Here is a 20,514-nt window from a genome sequence, read left to right as displayed (position 1 = left end):
ACTTGACTTTTAAGCAGCTGTTTGGAAGCTGGGCTCTTCTGGCAAAGCTATAAAAGCAAAAAGCAGTCTTCACCTGAGACCTCCATTTAATCAGTGGCAAGAGAGAACAAAAATATAACTCCATATAGAAGACAGATGAATCACTAATTGAGATAAACTAGAATAGTTGCAAGGTCAAGACTCAGGCTTTTCTAGGTTACACATGGGTTGCTGCATTTAAAAAAAAAAAAAAAAATCCTCAGGTTTTCGGCTACTCATCTCCACAAATGTATTCATTAACAACACAGGAACTGCCTCCCTCAGTGGCTTAATATAAGGTTAACAGGGAAACCGAAGGCTCAAAGGCCACAGTGGAGGGAGGCTGTACCACAGGGATCCCAGGAGGGGCTGCACTGTTCAACAGCTTCGAGTTATCTGAGAAGGCAACAGAGGGGTGAAGTGGCAAAGTTCGCCAAGACAGTTATTAAGCATACTCAAACCTTAAAATTGATGAGTTGCACGGGTAACTTTTAATACTAAAAGACCAAGTGATAAATGTCAGATTAAATACAATATGCAAAATAACACGCATGAGGAAAAACACAACCAAAAACCCCAAAGGACCGTAACTATACGAAGCTATAGGTTTTAAACAAACTATTACTCCTCAGCAAATATTCTGGAATCGTGGAGGTAGTAATCTGAAAACAAATTAGAAACATTACCTAATATTCTGTTAAGAAAGAACCAAAACAAATATTTTGACCCTGTAAATCTGTTCTGTGTCAGCCCCTGAATACTCTGACTACCTACACTCAACCCATCTCAAAAAACACTAAAATGAACTAAAAAAGTTAAGAAGGGAACAAGGATAAATCAAATGGTTTTTGCACTAGAGGAGATCAGACTCCCCCACCTTCCTTCTCAGAAAAAAGCGACAGAGACAAGAGGACATTTGCAAATCTATTCTCCCCATGAGAAGTACAGGGAGAGATGTCTTCCTACTATCTCTTGCAAGGGGAGGGGGACAGAAGAGGAAAAAAAAGTCAGTAAAATTCCCAGGTAGCACGTTTCAAACCAAAAAAGAGAATAACTTTTTTCCACATAGTACATGTTTACATTATGGGAATTTAATGCTATAATGTACAGATGGACTCAAAATGCCTTTAGAAAGATGCACAGAAGGTGTGGCCATCAGTGGCTGCTAAAACACAATAGTCCAGATAGAGCCTCCAGCTGAGAAAGTCACTAAAACTTCACTATAGGAAGCCAAGACCTTATACAAGGAGGAAGATGATGTCCAGTGCTGAACGTCTCACCCAATACAGCCAGCACTCAAGGGGTCCATCTCACCCAGTCTCTAATGGCAAATCGTACAGATATTCAGAGAAGAATAGAGGAACATTATATGTGTGAAGAGTTTTCTATTACTTTTAATCATTAAAATGCATATAATTCACTTCATATGGGAACTGCTCCCAGAATGATACGGGACAGTATTTTAACATTATGAAGGGTAGAATTTACTTCCATAGGAGAAAGTCTAAAGCATAATCCATTATAAAGGTATAATAAACTTAATAGTATCTTTGGCAATGAACAGTGAGTAGGAGAAAGCTGACTAATACAGGTAGTTGGCAACATGGTACAAGGGCTGTGTAAAAGGTCAGCTCGAATCTGTCTATGATAGCGCTGAAAAACCTTACCAAACCCAAGCACACCCCAACAGTGTTACTTGTTCCCTGCATTAGGACATGAGAGCTAGCTCCACTCATTCGGATGATGCCCCCTCCCCCCCGCAATTAGTAAATTTGGAGTTTTGGGGACCATGACTGAGGGAAAGCAGGTGGTTTTACAAGAGTTTGAGTAGGTATGGCCAGACTTCTCATTTTGGACTGCAATCCTGAACAAAACCAGCTAAATCTAGTTAGATTCAAAGCAAACTAAGAAAATGGTATAATCGTATTTGCTTTGTGAGGACTTTAAACTAGGGAGCCCAAGTATAGTCTAGAACTATACTCTCATGGGGTAGCTCAGCCACTTCCATGGAATGCTAATCTGCAACTCACAGAAGTCACCCATGGGTAGATTTCAGTAGCTGACCAGACTGTAGAGCCGCTCTTTTATCAACGTATTGACTTATGTTTAATAACTTCAGCTTTTTTGAAAGTTAAAAATGATTTTTCTTCTCAACAAATAAGCTTTACACGGAACTTATTACTCATAATGCAAACAGCATCAACAGTGTCTCTAATCTTACTGCAGCATCATGCACATGTTTGTAATCCAAAGAGAGACAGGTGGAATGAAACACAAGCTTTTAAAGGAAAAGAAAGCTCAAGAAAGTTTATAGAAACATTGGAAGCCTCTTTTTACCTATGCTCTTCCTTTTTACATTACCTAAATAAACTGAGCGAAGGTAACAGCTTGCAAGATTTCCAGTCATAACAATCCATAAAGGAGGGGGTGGAAGCCAGGAAAGCTGGGTCAACTATAATCACTTTGGTTATTTTTTGTGACCCTGTAAAGAGAGTTGTTACTTTCAGTCTGGGTCTTCCTAAGTAGAGTCACAACAGTCTTCATCTATCCATCCCGGCAGAGAGCAAGTTACACTCTTAACCTAAAAAGCAATTTTCAGGAAAAAAAACAAGGAATGTATCACTTCCTGCTAAGGAGTAAGGAAGTGTCAAAACAGCTTGATGCTGGAAGAAAGTTTAAGCATCCTGGTACAAATGGTCAAAACAGACAAATCCACACATTAGTTTTTGACAAAGTAGAGTTTCATTAGAGGTAGGGCAGAGGCGTCAGTGCAAAATATATTTTAAGAAATAAGGACAGAAGTGAAGGCAAGGAGGAAGCAGAAGCAACTTCTGCTTCCTCCATTCCAGTGGTCAGAAAAGAGCCTGAATTGCCAGTCCGTGCTTTATCACTTCCAGGGCTAAGGATACATCTTGACAAAGTATTCTTCAAGGACATGCAAAACATTACAAAAACATAAAATTTAGCTGCGGAATATACGCACAACAGGTTTTCCTGATATTGCCTCAGCAAGGCATGTTTGTCAAGCTGATATTCATCTCACCAAAATGCAAGTACTGTTTGGAGGCAAGGTTGGGAAAAACAACATTTTAAATGCCAAATTTCACCTTTAAAAATTTTCATTGTACTTGTCTCCGTTACAGCTGCCACTTCCTCCTCATTTTCCTCCTTGCATTTGTTTCTTCCCTTCCTCTGCAACCGTAGGACACACTTTGAGCACTTGTTTGCCTGCCCTCCTCCCCCCAAGAATTTGGGAGTTTTCCTTGACTAGTTTTGCCCCAGTAGTAGTAAACATTAAAGCACAAGACCTGAACTACACAGGAGCTCAGGGAAATACCTCTTAAGTAAAAGTGGCAGATTTTCCAGAGGAACTAGCAAAAGATGCACATTTCTGCAGCTTAAAATCCTTCCTAGTATTCTGAAATAAATTCACTTAAACCTGGAATCTAAGCATAGCTCTTTCCAAGTAGACCATAATCTACTGTTAACAGCAGAAACTAAAAGCCAGATCAAATGGTTAAAATACCACTTTCATATTTATGCTAAAGAAGTGTAGGTAACAAAAGAATACTCAAAATTTGACTGCACATAAGGATTTATAATGGAAAAACCTACTCAAGCTCAGCAAGAGTTGCATGGTTTAAAATTTTGTGCCAATTTCTCACAAACCAGAGGGCTGACTAGCTTAGACCACAAGTCTTCTGCACTAGCAGAGCTGCTACGATTAGTGGAACCTGCTGGCTCATACATAACTCATGAAGAATTCCCCCCTTTCCTCCCAAGGGAAACAATTTTGCGTAACAGCAGCACTTTTTTTTTCCCTCCACATGTAAACCTGTAGAGTTTTAGTACAAGTTAGAGCAAGAAGTAGATTGGCCCAATGCAGAAAGCATGAATTCCAGAGACAAATTATTTAAATAAGAGGTTTTAGAGACTAACAGTATAATTACAGTTCAGCTGAACTTAAAAAAAAAAAAGCTTTCTGCTCTCTGCATGAGGTCCAGCTGCAGTGGAGCCAACACACAGTTGATGACAAAGCGTGCATGCTGACATGAATGCATGCAAAGAAGCTAAATTCAGCAGGTACAAACAGAATACCCTGTTAAGTATTCTCTTTCTATATTTTATTTATAAAGGTCAGTAATGTTTGAACATCACAATTATAAATTAATTACTCTACAGAGGCTGACAGTCTACTTCCTAGACAAAAATAGCTTTCCTAACTTTTGCCTTATTCCAGTCACCACCCTGACCTGCCCCCACAGGATCAAAAAAACCAACTGATTTGATGAATCTTTAATAACAGGACTGTCTATCTGTTTTCACAACCTCAAACAACTGGAGATAAAAGGATCCAAGATCAGGTACAGAAACTCAAGTGAGCAATCATTCCTTAAGGTGGAAAAAAGCCTCTTGGGCTCTTCAAGACATTTAAGACATTTTTAAAATGGGCTTTTATTTAGTATCTACATAAAAACACTATTCTTTTACTAAAAGAGAGAAATACAGACTGAGGAAAATTATGAACACAACCATTTAAAATGCAAGTTTCAGATGCATCTAGTAACTAATCAAGAAGTATTGTAGAGTAGCATCTGGGTTTCAGAAATATAATAAATATCCTAAAAATAATTCTCATGAGCAGTTTTGGAGACTGACAGTTCACTTTTTGCTCTACTAGAGCTCAGCTGTACAACCCCATGTGTTTAGCACGTCACTGTGAAAAAACACATTCTTAAGTTTGTTAAACCAATTCTCACTTGAGTTGTCAGATGGTGGCACCAACCATGCATATAAGACATGAGAACAAGTTCAGGCTCCACCGCAGACAGTCTGCTTTACAACCGTTTTTCTATTCTATTTGAACACCTACTCTTATGAGGTGTTACAAGATGACTTCAAAGTTGAAGGCATGTGCCACTCATGAGCAGTGCTTTAAATATTCAGCAACAGGGCATGAGCCTAGAATGTGACAAAGAAAGTGCAGCTTGAAGCTTGACAGATTGAGATCAACAATGTTCCATCTAAGAAGTTACAGATATTTGAGGGAAATGAACAACTTTACATAGCATTCCCCACACTATACATAACGAAAAAAAAATCATAGAAAGTACTCTCCTATCCTATTTTCTCTCCCAAGGCCCAAAGCATCTAAAAACCACATTTTTATTTCCTTGTGTGTATTCTATTCACTGATGTTTGCCCGACTTGGGAGATAATGTTAACTGCCACTGCAGAGCCAGCAAAGGAAATGAAAAAGCAAGAACTGCTGTGGGATAAAGCTGCAGATAAGAACTTGTGTTATCAAACTACTGCTGTATCAGTTTGCTGATCTGCACAGAAATGCAGAATGCATACAAGTCACCTATTCATTTGCATTTTGAATTTTAACAGAATTTTCATAGAAAACTGGAAATGATAGAGATCAAAGGCAGCTTTCCTAACAAAATGCTAAATAAAGCAAGTAAAAAATAAAAAAACATTGAGACCTAGTGCCTCTTTTTACTAGTGCCCCAGTGAAATGAATTTACACAAAAGCTCCATTTCTAAGTCCATAAGATTAGGCATCAGAGGAAGAACAAATGCATTTCCTTGGTCACTTTTCTACCTAAACATTACATTCACAAGCCACAGCTTCATCTCTCTGGCTAGCACCTATCCCACCAGCACTGAAAGAAGGGAGTGAGAGCAGGGGGGAGAAGGGAAATAGGCTTATCCTTTGCTACACATCTTGCTAATTAAGACCTCCAGACTAGCCAGCTCAGACATTAATGCATCACACACCTTTTAACACAGAACTAAGCATAGGCTAAGTATTTATCCAGAGTCCCATGTAAGTTTTGTAGATCATGCTGAATCCCATAATGTGGTTATCATTACTCCAGCTACCTGAAAGTTAGCTTGGACATAGCTACAGAAGGTACAGTCCCATCTCTTCACTACGCAGTGCAGACGTACCCGTAATCCTCTGTGCAGAGGGGTGTGACAGACTCCTCAGTTCTGCTTACTGCTTTAACAACACTCTGCTGTCAAACCTGGAAAGGATATTCTGCAATTCAACACCACAGACCAGAAGAAATGTGAAGCTACATACATAGTTACGCAGGAAAAACTCAAACAAAACTCATCTCAACTAGTTCATATGTATGTTGCCAAATCCCTTGCTGATGCCCCTTATGTGAATGGCTTTAAATGTGCTTTTTTTCGGGGGGGTGGGGGGGAACGGGGTGGGGTAGAGGTGCTTGTTTGGGTTTTTTAAAGTTGTTTATTGTTATGGTTCTAGAACTAGCTTTGATTTTTCAAATATTTCAAGACCTACATAAATAAAATCATTAACAATTTAGCAAAGGTTTTAATTCAGAGGTAACCAGCAAGTTAAATATGGAAATCTGGCATCATCGGTATAACAGCCTTAAATTAATACAACAGTTCAGTCTCACAGCAATCGTGAAGATGTCCTAATGTCATCTTTAGTAGTTCCTCCAGTTTAGATTTATATTGTAAAATTCATCATGTTTGATGAATTACATTCCCTTTTTGCTCAATGTGAGATTATAAGATTTTTGGCTCCAGTGTTCTTGGGGGACTAATGCTTAATTTTCTTTCATTTTCAAAGAAATAGAATTAGTTTTGCCCAGTACAATTTTTCCTGACGTTTAGGCTTTAGTTACTGATTTCTGGTATACAGCCACTGGCAACTTTAAAGCACAAGGGATTTTATCAAGGGGTCATACAGTTCACTGCTTATGTCAGGCTGAGCTGTACACAGACAAATTGGATTCCTTATCTCCCCTCGCTTAGTTGGATCCTTATTGATTATAGTGAGAAATCAGAAAAGTCTGAATTTCACTACAAACAGGATTCCTCCTCCTCCCCCAATTAGCAGGGCTCTGCACAGAAGCTGGAAAACTATACTACGTTTATGACACTCTCAATCCTTTATACATGCCACTAAATGTCATAATCCGTATTTTCTTCCCCCAACTATGATCAAGCTTTTACCATTTTCATTTAAAAAAACCCCTAAACCTAAGTTAGTCCATTAACACCTAGGATGTCCCTCAGAATAACAGATTTTATTGATCTGAAATTCTCAGACATTACCTCATCATATAGTTACCACAACAGAAATGGCACTGAACCAAAGAGGAGAGACGACATTTTTGTGTTGCCAGTAAATAAAAACAAAAGCACATCACATTGGTTGCAGTTTGACACGCGTGTTGAACAAGGCAGATAAATAATTTAGCAAGCCAAAATTTGGTTTGCTAATATGTCTACGCTAACACTTTTCAGAAGTCTGTCACACCAGTTGTATCAAAAGCTGGACCTCACAGAGAGGCTGCAACAATAGCACTTCCATTAAATTGGCAAAAGGCAGCTGGAGCTTCAAATTAGCATCATTTCCCCTGGTTATAACAGAAAGCAATACATGTTAAGTCAATATAACAAAATTAGCTAAACTGACCACTAGCTTTAATCGGTGTCTTGTTTGACATTCAAAACTCCAGTAGGCTTTAGGTAGCACACAGCTCACAAGAGCTAATTTTTCTCTGCTTTCAGTGACAAGTTTAAATAATCATCACAAATAGCTACTAAATAAAAACAAAGATGCCATTTTTAAGGAGGAATGTGTTTACTCCTTGCTTTCAAAGACCACTTTACACCTTCAGTCTGGAATACTCCATATTTATATCTTCTGCACAGAGACACCTTCAGCATTGCAATCCTGCTCTAAGCAGGTCCGAGCTCTTTTACAAATACAGAACATGAGTGTTTTCTTTTCTGGGCAGACGCACCTTGTGGAGGTTAGGTAGTTCCTTCCCACAACCCTTCCCCCCAGTGCCTAGAGAAGTTGGCTAATAAAACACATCCCACCTTCAGATTACTGTCATACATAAGAGGAACAATATTTGAGAAGTTCGTACTAAAAACATAGGCATTGAATAGTTGGGTAGACCAGAAGAATGCAACCTCTTATAGCAGCATCTCTCTGTAACACAGATCTCCAACTGCCAGCATGCCAAATCAACTACACTTAAGATAATTGTATTTGTCTTTATGAGTCTCTGATTTTCTGACAGTTTTGTCTTCTTAGACCGCAATATTGATCACATACTGATGACAAACATTATCTTCATTCAAGGCCGCCAGCCAAGGAGCATGACCTAAGCACACCTTTACAAATCAACCATCACTTGCAACAAAGTTGACACTCACAGCTAAGTCACAGAATAACATAGGTTGGAAAGGCCTCTGGAAGTCACCCCAATCCACCCTCGTGCTCAAAACAAGTCTAATTAGATGAGAGTGCTCAGGGACTTGTCTGGGTATCTCCAAGGATGGGGATTCTACAACTTCTCTGGGCAACCTGTTCTAATATTTGACCTATTTCACTATAAAGCACACAGTGCTTGCAATTTGCCTGAATCATTAATTCAGAAAACTGTTTCTCACATATTAAAATCATCAAGACCACACTGAGTTCATTCCCTTACAAAAAATGGGGAAAGATGAAGGACATGTGTAAGAAAGGGAGAGGAAGGATGAGAGTGAAGACAATTTCACCCAAAACAGAGGAAAAGTCTTTGCACTACTCTTCAGCAAGCCATGAATTTCTGTTCTCTAGCACAGATACGATGACATAACAGCCAATGCAGGTGAGGTCAAAGACAAGGGATGAGGAAAAAGAGAAGGGAGACCATGCTCCCCTTGTTTATCATACTCCTCCCTCTATTCAAAACCGTTTCACTGTATCCAGACACAGAAAAATGGTTTTCATGCAGGAACTGAAAATGCCATCTCAGCATCAATTGTTTGCAACCACTCAATCCTCTTAAAGGCTGACAGAAAGAAAATAAGTCTGGTGGCAAACAATCACGTGAACAGAACCTGTGGTGACTGTCAAGTGTATGATCAGAGTAGGAAAAAAAATCTTGACTTTGCTGAACGAAATTGTCAAGTGATCAAAATCCTATCAAGGAATTCCTTCTTTTAGCATATAGAGAATGTGGTTTGTGTGTCACACAGAAGTGAAAACCCCAAAATTAAAGATGATAGCCCTCTACTTAAAACATCACCTGAATAATTTTACTCATAAAAACAATCTGTAAGTGCCCCTGAATTAATTATGCTGACAACTACTGGGAACAGGAACTTACTCAGTTCTTCAGAAGATCACTTTCCAGCTATGCCCCAACCCTACGACAGAAGAGGGAGAAAGAGGAAATGGAGCAGTGGTCTATAGTTTTTTTTAAAAAAACGCAATTCTAACATTCAAGATATTCATGAATATGTTTAGTGCTTCTGTATTAACCATGCAGAAACAGTTATCAGAGCACCATGGTATTAACTGTACACTTCAGGTTAGGTGTAGGAAGCATAGAGAAAAGAAATGATGATGAGATGAGAGAAAGAATGATGATTTTTCTTCTCTCCTCCCCACCCGGCTCCTGCCAAACCATCAGCAAGTATTAGCACACCTTAGGTCTGGATACTTGCGAGTTAGCACAAAGGCCAACAAAACCAGAAGCTGCTAGAAGTACAATCGGTTTTGGGGACATAAAACCTGAATAACAGATATAGACAGAGACTGAAGTTAACTATTCCCAACTTCAATAAATACAGCAAGTGAAAGGGGAAAAGACTGAAAAAGCATTACGTCAACCATCAACTATTCAAAGTGAAAAACAGTAAATCAAAATTTCAAGTAGGAATCCCTCAGTTTCCTTTTTTTAAAATTTTTTAAATAACAGGACAGGCTATCTTCACACCCCCAATAGGATGCCAGTCACCAACAAGTTTTTGTGAAGCAACCACCAGTACATGAAAAGAACAGTGATCTTGAGAGCTGCAGCACTGTACTGCAATCAGAAGATGCAGCAGGAAGCACCAAGCTTTCCTTCCTCTGGAAAAGGCTTGGTGAGTAGTATTTAGCGTATTTCAAAAGTTTAAAGAAAGCTGTCAGTTTGCATCTCCTGAATGGCAATACCACACACTGCTACAGAACCACTAGACAAAAGGGTAAGAGGATCCAGTGTACTGCCAGGGTTACAAAAATCATAGAAACAGCTTTTACCATATAGTGCCCACAAAAGAAAAGGCCAAGCACTTTTCCTCTTCACTCAGCTGTTTTACAATTGCAAGCCAAAGGTCAACTATCTTCACTCACTTTTGGAAACCAGCCACAAGATTACTAATAACCAGCTTAATGGCTACAGTTCAAATACGATTCAGTCAAGTCCCGAATACATGGGTATGCAGCAATAATGGCACCATGACATCACAGGCAAGTTATCTGCTGAAATCAGAGGGAGTCAGACAGCGTGCATCTTTGCCTTCTCTCCCCACAAAGAGAAACATGAACTTCCAAGGAGTGGGAATTAAAGTGTTAGAGATTTTGTTCTTTCCTTAGTGTGGCCAAGGCATAACATTTCACTACTAAACAATCCTTTGCCATCATCATATATGCCGTCAAACTAACTCGACTTTCTGGAGGTGCATCACGACAGGTGTCTAATAGCTATATTTAAAGAAGTCTTCACTACACATCAAGTTATGTGTGTGCCTCAGCAAGGGATATCTAAAGAGTGAAGCGTGCAGGTGCATTCAACATGTTACAAGTTTATTTCTCTTCCCAATTCATTTGAGGGCAGCAGGATTGACCTGATTAGTAAGACAGATCACATGAGGCACATGAATGGGATACCCTGAGATTTCTCAGTCATGAGCAAAGTCCTAACAAAACAGATCTGGTGTGTCTGGTGGAAATTAATTTCCACAACTTGAAACACATTTGAAGTGAACCAGACTTTCAAAATGACAAAGAGCCACTGAAGTTTGTCAGTTTGAGTAAAGTGAACTGTAACAATTCTAATTGTTTTTGGCTTATTTGTCTGAAATTTGCCAGCTTTAGACAGTGAACCTTACCATGCTGCACAGAACTCACCTCAACTATGTGCTGAAGAAGGATTCCTGAAACTCTGGGAGTTTCCATTAACTTCAGTGATAATCTTGAGCAATTTACCATTTCTATAACTCAGTTTACTCATCTATGAAGTAAGTATGTAAAATTTGTAAGCATTTTCAGAATATGAGCTGAAAGGAAATAGTTTGAAGAACTGTTCATCAATGCTTTGAGGAAGTGTTCAGCCTAGGTTTTGTGTAGAGTAGGAAAATCCCCCTCTGTATTCTAGGAAAAATACAATGATTAATGTAGTATAACAGCATACATACCACCATGTTTCTATTCTTGTGAGAAAATTTGTATCTATGGGATGACATAGATAGGACTCAAGAACATCTTACTATCAGCCACTGTGCGCAGTTGTAAGAGTTTTAGCACAGACTATACTTTCAAAAGTCTAAAAAAAAAGTTATTTTTCCTTTAATTCTTAGAGAATAAAATGTTTTTAAATTAATGCAAATTTTACAAGACATTTTTTCACGTACTTCAGCAAACTTCTATACCAAACTAGATAAAAATAATTAAGAATACACTTTAAAATAAACTAGATTTCATTATACTTAATTTTTCCTTCCTGTTCAGCATTTTCTACAAGCTGACTTCAGCTGTGCTCTACTTCAAGTACACCATAAAAGCTGAGGGTAGCTAGATATAACCCAAAATAGAATAATACAGCTCAGGTTAAGAAAAATAAATGCAAGGTTATCACAGAAGACTTCTAAAATTCTGACAGTCTCAAATGTTTAAAAACAGCAGAAGGAAATATTCTGGTAACATACATAAACACTGGAATTGAGGTGTACAGGTCTAACAGGCATTTTTAGGCCAATTATGGGCCAGGGATGCATAGGATATATACAGATGCAATTATTTTAAAAGGTAACAATCTCAAAGCAGGATACATTTTTGTAACCTTCTATCTGTTGATGGCCACACAATATTTCTGCACTTTTAACAAAGCCACAGTTATGTTACTGAAATATCAGCTATAAAAGACACATATTAAGTTTACACATAGAGGTTGTTTTTTCCAACTTATCTTAAAATAGTAGTTAAAATCAAGCCCTTCCCTGGCAAAAATGTTGAGCAGATGAGTAATCCCACTGAGGTCTGCAGGACTTGATTTGTCAGCATACACAAAGTTACAGCCTTACATCTGCAGGATTGGCACCTCTCAAAACAGTTTCTACCCGAAGCATTTTAGAAAGAAGCCGCTTAAAATACTTTAATACTAAATACGTCACACAAGGAAAGTAAAGCCCATCTTATACGTTCATGGAGAAATACTGACCCTGAATGAAACTCCATTAAAACATTCCACAACATGGCTCTTATTACTCAGAAGCAACAAAGCTCAGAGTTATGCTTCACTGAGGCCAAATCACTATGCATTTTTATATTTTAACCCTGCCAAAATAAAATTTTAGGCTTGTTCTGTGTGTCCAGTTTTTTTTAAATAAAGTTTTAGAAATTCAAGTATTTTTCAAATCCCTTTAATATAGCCAAGATGAAGCCTAAAAAGCCTTTGATATATTGAAAGAACTATAGACCAAAATTCCTCTAATGCACTCCAACATCCACTTACATCTACACAGATCCATTAAGTATTCAGCCACAAGCTTATCACTCGAGTTCATCAGGACTGAAGATAAAACTCAGCAGCAATATTTGACAGCCTGATGCTAAAGGATTATCTACTGAGAAATAATCTAATCATTGTTCTTTGATATTGGAATCCTTGGCAAGAGGCAAAGGAAAGGAACACCAAATTGATCTTGATCACTTTAAGGGGTTTCCTCTCGTAGAAGGGAATTCAGTGTAGAGATTATCTTGTACTTTTGCTTACTTGCTACCATGTTTACAGCTCAGTTTTCAAATATTCCATTCTCTGAAGAGAGAAATGAGAGACTTTGGGATGCATCCTTAATACAGAAACGAAACAGCCTCTCCTGCTCTTAGAGAGGTCAGACTGGGATTGAGGAAATCTTGAGGTACCCTGTTAAAAGGAGATGGCGTTCGCTGGCAACGCAAAAGAGGGTCAGGTCTGACGGACAGGAAGAGACTCACGAGAGAAGCTGAAAAGCCCAGGGCGAAAGAGGGAACTCCCAGGCCCTTACCCTCCACTTACCTTAAGGATATCCCCCCGTTTGAAGCTCAGCTCGTCATCCGCGGTGGCTTTGAAGTCGTACTTGGCGATGGCTTCCATGCTGGGGCTGCCGCGCACGGCGGTGCGGGCGGTGGGAAGGAAGCGCTCCCCGAAGCCTCCGCTCCTCCCGCGGCGGCTCCCGCCTCAGCCCTCCCGCGGCCCGGCTCCGTCCGAGACGCCGGCCCCGTCTCTCACATACAGGGAGACCGGGGGACGATCCGCCCTAGGGAAGGGGGAGAAGGAGGAAGAGACGGGCCATTAGGGGAAGTGGCACGGATCGATGGCCGGGGCCGCGCCCAAAGCCGCTCCCTCCGCCCGGCGCGGCCGCCGCTTCCTCCCGCCGCCGCTCGCCCAGGCCCGGCTCGCCCGAGTGACACGTCCCGCGGCCAATGGCCGCCCCGACGGCCCCGGGGGCGGGAGGCGGCACCGCGGCCGGCACCGGCCCGCCGCGAGGAGCCGCCCGTCCCGCGGCAGCCGCCGGCCCTCGCCCCGGGGCGGCGGCAGCGCTCCGCTGCCCGCGGGGGAGCCGGGCAGGCAGGGCCCACCGCCGGCGCCGCTTCACCGCCCCGCGCAGGCTGCCTAGCCCCGGGAGGGCAGGTCCTCCCCTCTCCCGCCTAGCAGCGGGACCGCCTCTCACGGGAAACCACCCGCTCCTCGCATTTTTAATTACAGCGAGACGTAACAGGCGGGAGGACACGGCGAGATAGCCCTATCGGCGGGAGCGGGCGGAGAGCACCGCGGCCGGACCGAGCGGCAGGGCGCTGCCTGCACTCAGCACTGCCAGGGGCTGGACATCTCCGCTCAGGGGACACACCACCAAACCCCATCAGCTCCAGCCCACGCTGTTGACAGGCGGCTGTGAACGGGCGACGCGCTCCTCTCCCCTACGTGCTGCACCGGGAAAGCCCGGTCTGGAGACGCAGCTTACACCAGTAATTTGGGGTTTTTACCGTTCATACAGCTCATATCAATTTAAATAGAGTAAGTTAGACAAAACAGATAATACTTTTGTGGGTCCTCTGTAACAGGACTTTCTTGCAATTGAAATGCCTATCAAAAAGTGTCCTAAAATATTATTACATAGAGACATAGTTTGGGCTCACTCTAACATAAAAGCAACCATCCTGAAATTCCAGCATCTTGAGCAGCAGAACATGTTAAAAAAAATATTCATAAGCACAGCATGAAAATCAGCAAGTTTGAGTATCTCTTATGGGCCCAGAGAAGAAATGACATCAAACCTGGCAAGGCATATATAGACACTCTGAAACAACTGAAAAGGCTTGTATCTTGATCGCAGGTTAGAATAGCTGGAGTTAGATTAAATCCTTCGCTCATTGGATAGCAGAGAAGGTAAGGGATCAGAAAAAAAGCCAAGTAAGATAGCCTATAAGTTAAAAACCATCATGAATACCCCTCTGAAGAACCAGCAGAGAGCTGGTACTTGTCAATGACAATTCAATACAGAAGAGATCTGACAAACACCAGTGAACCCACGCACCTGCTAATTCAGTCTCTGTGGTTATGGCCCAGCAAGAGTCCTGCTATAGGCAAAGGCAGCAGATGGCAATAGTATTTTCTCATTCCGGAGAAAAACCTGCCTTACATAAATGCAGTTCAGCAATTAATATGCTTATATTCCACAAATCCTGTGTCTGCTCAACCTTCAGCTCCCCATAAAGAATAATGAAGCTCAAGGCAAACACCCAAACTAAGATTTCTTCCCAGGAAACTGGCAGAATGGGAAGAGGTATTTACAGGATTTACCTTGATCAAAAGAAGACCAGCTTAGTGAAGTCCCCACATGGACAGGGCTCAGGGTTTTCTCTGGTACTCCTACACAGCATTACTGAAACGTCAGTAAGACTGACAAAGCTGTCAACAGCCACGAAGATCACAACTGAACAATCTGCCTATGCTACTGCAACTACTGGAAATGAACATACTGGATCCAAGCTTCGACCCACACACGTAATTAAAACCAAGAAGTGTATTATCTTAGCTACATTTTGATGATTTAGTTTAATTGCTGATGAAAAAGCATCTGTCTTTCTGATGTCAGTCTTCCACACTGTACTAGCATACACATACAAACAGCAACAACTTTCCTTCGCCAGGAACACTTTCCCTTTGCCAGCCTCTATTGTGTTTGGTTCACCATCTCCTCACCGTTCTAACCTGGCCTCTTTGTTTTTTAACTGATGGTATTTATAATTTTCTGCTATTCTAGCAATATTAAGGAGCAACATGGACAATTGCATATGAAGCAATGGAAAATGCAAACATTTGTTCAAGCATACTGTCTACGTCCTGTACGTTTCATGGTAAACATCATCGGTTTCTATTCCTTCTTAAAAGATAAATATTACTGGCAGCAACATTTTGGTGTTTCAAACAGCACTGCTACATTTGAAGATGTGTATCATTATATGGGCATGCAAACACCATCAGCTAAGGGAACACTGCTTGAAAACCCTAAGTTCCAAACCGAAGAATGTAACAGCAAGTTGCACAACTTAAAGAATATGTTATAGGCTCAAGACACATTTAAAGAAAGAAATTACTGCCTATTGGTAAATGTTCCTTTCTTCGGCGTACAAAAGTATTGCTACCTAGTACTGCATTAACATCTAAGAATTTTTTTTTTTTTAACTGAAGGAGTTAATACACAACTTTCTTAGAGAAACTGATGTGGCATTTCCAAGAACTATACTGGCATTTCCCTGAGCTTAGCAATAGTAAAACATTGGGAAATTTTCCAGCACAATTCAAGATGAAAGAGATTAATCACGCAATTTTCTTTAAACATGCATTCATATTACTACCACCATCGTATATATTGTCAGCATGTAAAGGAGTGATGCTTCCAGGTAGCAATACTAACAACAGCTGCAGTGTAGAACAAAACTTTAACCATCACAACTTTAGGCAAAAGTGTAGCTGAAGTTTAGGCGTAAAAGTTACATGCAAATTAGGGAAAAGCTTTGAAAATATTAAACCAAGATACTTGCACAGCAAATGTCAGAAAAGGTAAACTTAGAACATCAATTCACTTACAGTCACTTAGAAAGCATTTGCTGTTCATTAATCTTATTAAATAAGTTCTTATAGACAGTCAACCACATAATTATTAAAATACAAACAAACCAACTGCACAACAAGGGAAAAATAAGCTTACTGGGGAAGTAGCTTGTGCTAGGTGTCTCCCCACTGAGAGCTCAGCTGTAGGTATTTGTTTTAGGCAGACATCAGTGAAACAGGACATGCTGCAAATACTAGAGCGTACCCCAGCTCCACAGACTTCAAGTGGAATAAGAAAGGTGTGAATTAATAAGTGTCAAAATATGAATACAATGAATACACATTACTAGAATTATCAGATTATCTTACTAGAGAAATGACTAAGATTTCTCAGAATATCAATATGTTTTTCACCTCTCGCCTTACTGTGATTTGAGGCAAGATACTTCTCTTGCTCTTAAAAAATCTGGGAGGGGAGAGAGGAAGAAAAGGCAGCAGATGCACTAGCAGTAAATTCTTATTACCAATACAGTGCTGCAGCTCAGGACAGAATATAAGTAATTATAAATACAAACCTCCCTGTTGTAGCCTACAGGAAACAATGCTCACATTCTTTTCAACAGATATTTAAAAAAACACACAGGCAAAGGTAGGCTTTTTATACTGCTCTTACAAACAGCATTTTTTCTAGCAAGTGAGAGCTTTCTCATTGTTCTCTTTCCACTGTTTTACTGTTCTTCTGGAAAGTGATGTGGGCAGGAATAGAAGAACAGACAGTTTAGAAAAGCCAAAGCGAGGGAAGAAAGAAGATACATTCAGTGGAAGATTTTGCAAAGAATCAGATCCTAAGCTTCATCAGCTGTTATAGGACAAAACATTACTGAGGGTGGTGGAAAGAAAAAATGTGTGGATACATCATCTGGAAGACATGCAGAAATGTTAAGTGTCAGGCTCTAGACAAAAGAATAGAAAGAAAAAATCTTAAGGGCAGAGTGCTAATTCAAATTAGCCAAATAAGGAAGTATAACACAATAAACGAACGAGGTAAAATACAAATTAAATTATCAACATACAAAAACCAGAACAGTCAGGGTCATAAATGATACTCATGATCTACTAGCTTAATGTGTTTCAACTTCCTTAAGCACGTCTTGTCAGAGGACAACTCAAGATATCACTTACAAAACTAAGCTACAGCACAAAGCACAGATAATATTTATCAGATCAAATCATTTTATCAGATCAAATAATTTTATCAGGTAATAGAAAACTTCACCTCTGCCAAAATTTATTTATTGCCACTTTTTTTTTCTTATTTTAAACTTTATAAAGCAGCTTTAAATGTTACAAGCCTGCCTGATATTATGAAATACTTAAAACACTACATGACTTAATAATCATAAGAGATTATGATAATTGAAAGGTCTTTTTTTGGCACAAATTCTCAACATCCAAAGTTTGAACAGAAATGGATTACAAACACTGTTTGGAGAAGATTAACAATCTGTGACCCTTCAAATTTTGGCCCTTGACCACAGGCATTTAGTAATTTTTAAAACATGAAATGAACTTCCCTAAATACTATATTTATCTATGACTTGCTCTCCCAGTTATTAACTGTGCTACAGAATACTTTTCTCTTTATGTTATAAAAGAGATGTCTGAGTCAGATGTTGCGGGAGTTAACAAGACTGCATCCTCATTTTCTACAGATTATTTGAAACTGTATTGGCAAGTTAAACCTTATCCCACAAAACCAACACTGAATCTCAAGCAGGAAGTTCAGAAGAGAAAGAAGAGGCTAAGAGAAAAATGTCTTTATCATAGAAACTCACGTTTGAAGCATGACCTGAAAGGCCTTTGGAGAAAGAAAGGTATGGATGTTAACTTGCCTACAGGGTATCCACAACCTTTTAACCTTTGGAAGCGGCCTGAAGTTACAGGACTCTGCCGGGGAGTATTAAAAATAAGTCCCAAGAACCACCACCAGCCAACACTCCACAGACGTACGGCAAAGAGGAAAGTGACCCAAGACTAAAACCCCTCTGGGGGAGCCAAGTATGGAGAGCTGTACGGAGAGCTAGGGAATCTCGCCTAGCAGATAACTCCTCTACAGCCCAGGACCTTATATTCCGACCCCCACCCGCCCCGTGGCCAGCCCTGCTCCGCAGAGCCCCCACTCCCGAGAACCGCCCAGCGCCCCAGGAAGGACGGGGCCCACCGGGGCGCAGGCCCACAGCCCCGGGGCGCAGGGACAGCGCTGAGGCGGCTCCTGCGGAGCGCAGCGGGGACAGGCGGAACACCCCAGGGGCCCAGGCCGCAGCACCAGAGGACGCCCGCCGCCGGGGCTCAGCGTATGTCCCCAGCCCGGCAAGGCCCACGGTGGGCAGGGGAGCCGGGCCCCGCTGGGAAGGGCCTTCCCCGCGCCGCACCGGGGCGGGGGCCGGGGGGGTCGCCGTCCCGACACCCGCCCTCCATACACACACCCTTGACTCACCGCGCAGCGCTGGGGGGGGCGCCGCCCCGCTCGAGGGTCCTCGCCGCCTGCCCGGCCCCACGCGGCCCGCCCCGGCCGCCCCTCCAGCGCCGCCTCAGCTGCCGCTACGGCCCCGTCCCGCGGCCCCCCCCCCGCCCGCCGCCGCCGCCGCCGCCGCGGTGCCCACGACTCTCGCGAGAGCGGCCCTGTCAGCCGCCCTCCGCGATCGCGCCCGCCCCGCCCACCGCGGGAGAAGCGCCTGCGCGCTCGCCTCCCCGGGCGGAAGGTGGGCACTTCCCGTGCATGCGCAGCGGCAGCCTCGGCGAACGCACAGCGCCGGCGCCGGCTCTGCCCTTCGCCGCTGCCGCCGGGCCCCTGCCCCGGGGCCGGCCCGCCCCGGGCACCGCGCCCCACGGCCGGCCTCGCCACGGGATTTGTGTGGAAGCGAGCGGGGAGAAGAGGGGAGAGGCAGCAGCCGAGCTACCGAGCCCTCCCGAGCACTGCAGAAGTACGGGCCGTGCAATACTGGACTATATTAATCCCCCGGGGGAGGAGGCCACGAGTACAGGCTTCTGGAGGTGAAACCACTCCGTGTTCGTGCAAAGCATTTGCCTAATTTATCTGTGCCTGCACTTGTCTGTAAGACAGGGCAGTCTACCACACTGGAGTTAGCAAGGAGAAATTAGTTTAGAAACTACCTGTAACTACCAGGGAAAACTCTATGCCAGCATTAAAGCCGAGCTCATCCATGCAGTGTTTGAGCGGGCACTGAGGGGTGTGGAAGCACTCGCCGAACCCTGAGAGCAAAGAATACACCTAGTGGAGCCATTACTTGACAACTATCCTCCCTTTCAAGCACTGATTAAGGCATCCATGCTGTAGGAAAAAAAACACAACAGTGTGGTCATACATTGCAATTAAAATATGCACAGAAGGCAAAATTCAGATTGCACAGGCAACTAATTCCAGGGTTTAAATATATGATCCTCCTAACATTCTTTTAGCTTGAAAAGACTCTAATTACAACATACAGTAAGAGAGTTGCTTAGGTAAACATCAGGGCTCGACTCGTCGATAAAGCCACCGAATAAAAAAAAGCTTCCCTCTGGCTCTGGAGAGGAAAGCTAGTTTCTGAACTAGAGGCTTTCTACAACTGTGCTCCTGCTCCCCTGAAAGGATAAGCCAACTATAAGGGTTACTTTTTTTTTTTTTTTGGGGGGGGGGGATAGGTTGCTCCCCACTCCCTCACCCCCAAAAAGATGCTGAGATTGGGAATGTGGGGTCTAAGCACAGCATGTACCACAGCATCAAGACATAAGCTGTAGAGTTCACATCTGGGCTCATGTAAATTTAGAATTATTCTGGACCAAGGTCGGGGTTCAAGACTACATCTAATTTAGGCATAGATAGTTGATATTTTGAGAGATGCATATTTTTAGCCTCCAATTAAACCCACTTTCTTTTTTTTAAGTAAACCACCACATTGGTTGATCTCCCCAGCTGTACTCTGCAGGGGGAGTGTCATGGTTTCATCCACACCAAGATTCAAACATCAGAATATATACTGCTACCTCATACAATTTGGCTTACAAACCATGTTCTGCAAACATTGCCTGCTGACATTCTCATTCTAAATGCTTAAGCAGCTTGATAAAGATTCCCCAGAGGTTATTTTTGAATGAAATTTGTAGTTTAAACCCTTAGCAAGATCATTTTCTCCTCCTAAGCATTGTACTTAACGGGTTTTAACTTATTCCCAGATTTGGGTGTTGGGGTAAGGTGTGAATTCTCCCAATACTTCATTCAAAAATTGGAAAGGGTGGAGAAAAAGAGCTATAGGAGTTGAGGATGCTACAAATGTTTCAGACATTCCTTCTGAGGATGCAG

At 41.9% G+C, this 20,514-nt stretch overlaps 1 protein-coding gene across 1 annotated transcript in view; it reads right to left on the bottom strand.

Moving 5' to 3' along the window:
* GRB2 (growth factor receptor bound protein 2) overlaps positions 1-18,705 on the bottom strand; it is a 54,188-nt gene extending 35,483 nt beyond the window's left edge. The window contains exons 1-2 of the mRNA XM_076353483.1: positions 18,649-18,705; positions 13,113-13,353 (exon numbers count right to left, since the gene is read on the bottom strand). Coding sequence (XP_076209598.1) covers positions 13,113-13,190 — 78 coding nt within the window. The 5' untranslated portion in view covers positions 13,191-13,353; positions 18,649-18,705. The remainder of the gene's footprint in view (positions 1-13,112; positions 13,354-18,648) is intronic.
* Positions 18,706-20,514: the final 1,809 nt, after the last annotated feature.

Source organism: Aptenodytes patagonicus, chromosome 16, assembly GCF_965638725.1.
Source record: "Aptenodytes patagonicus chromosome 16, bAptPat1.pri.cur, whole genome shotgun sequence".
Lineage (NCBI taxonomy): Eukaryota > Metazoa > Chordata > Aves > Sphenisciformes > Spheniscidae > Aptenodytes > Aptenodytes patagonicus.
This window is presented reverse-complemented; position numbering and strand designations above follow the sequence as displayed.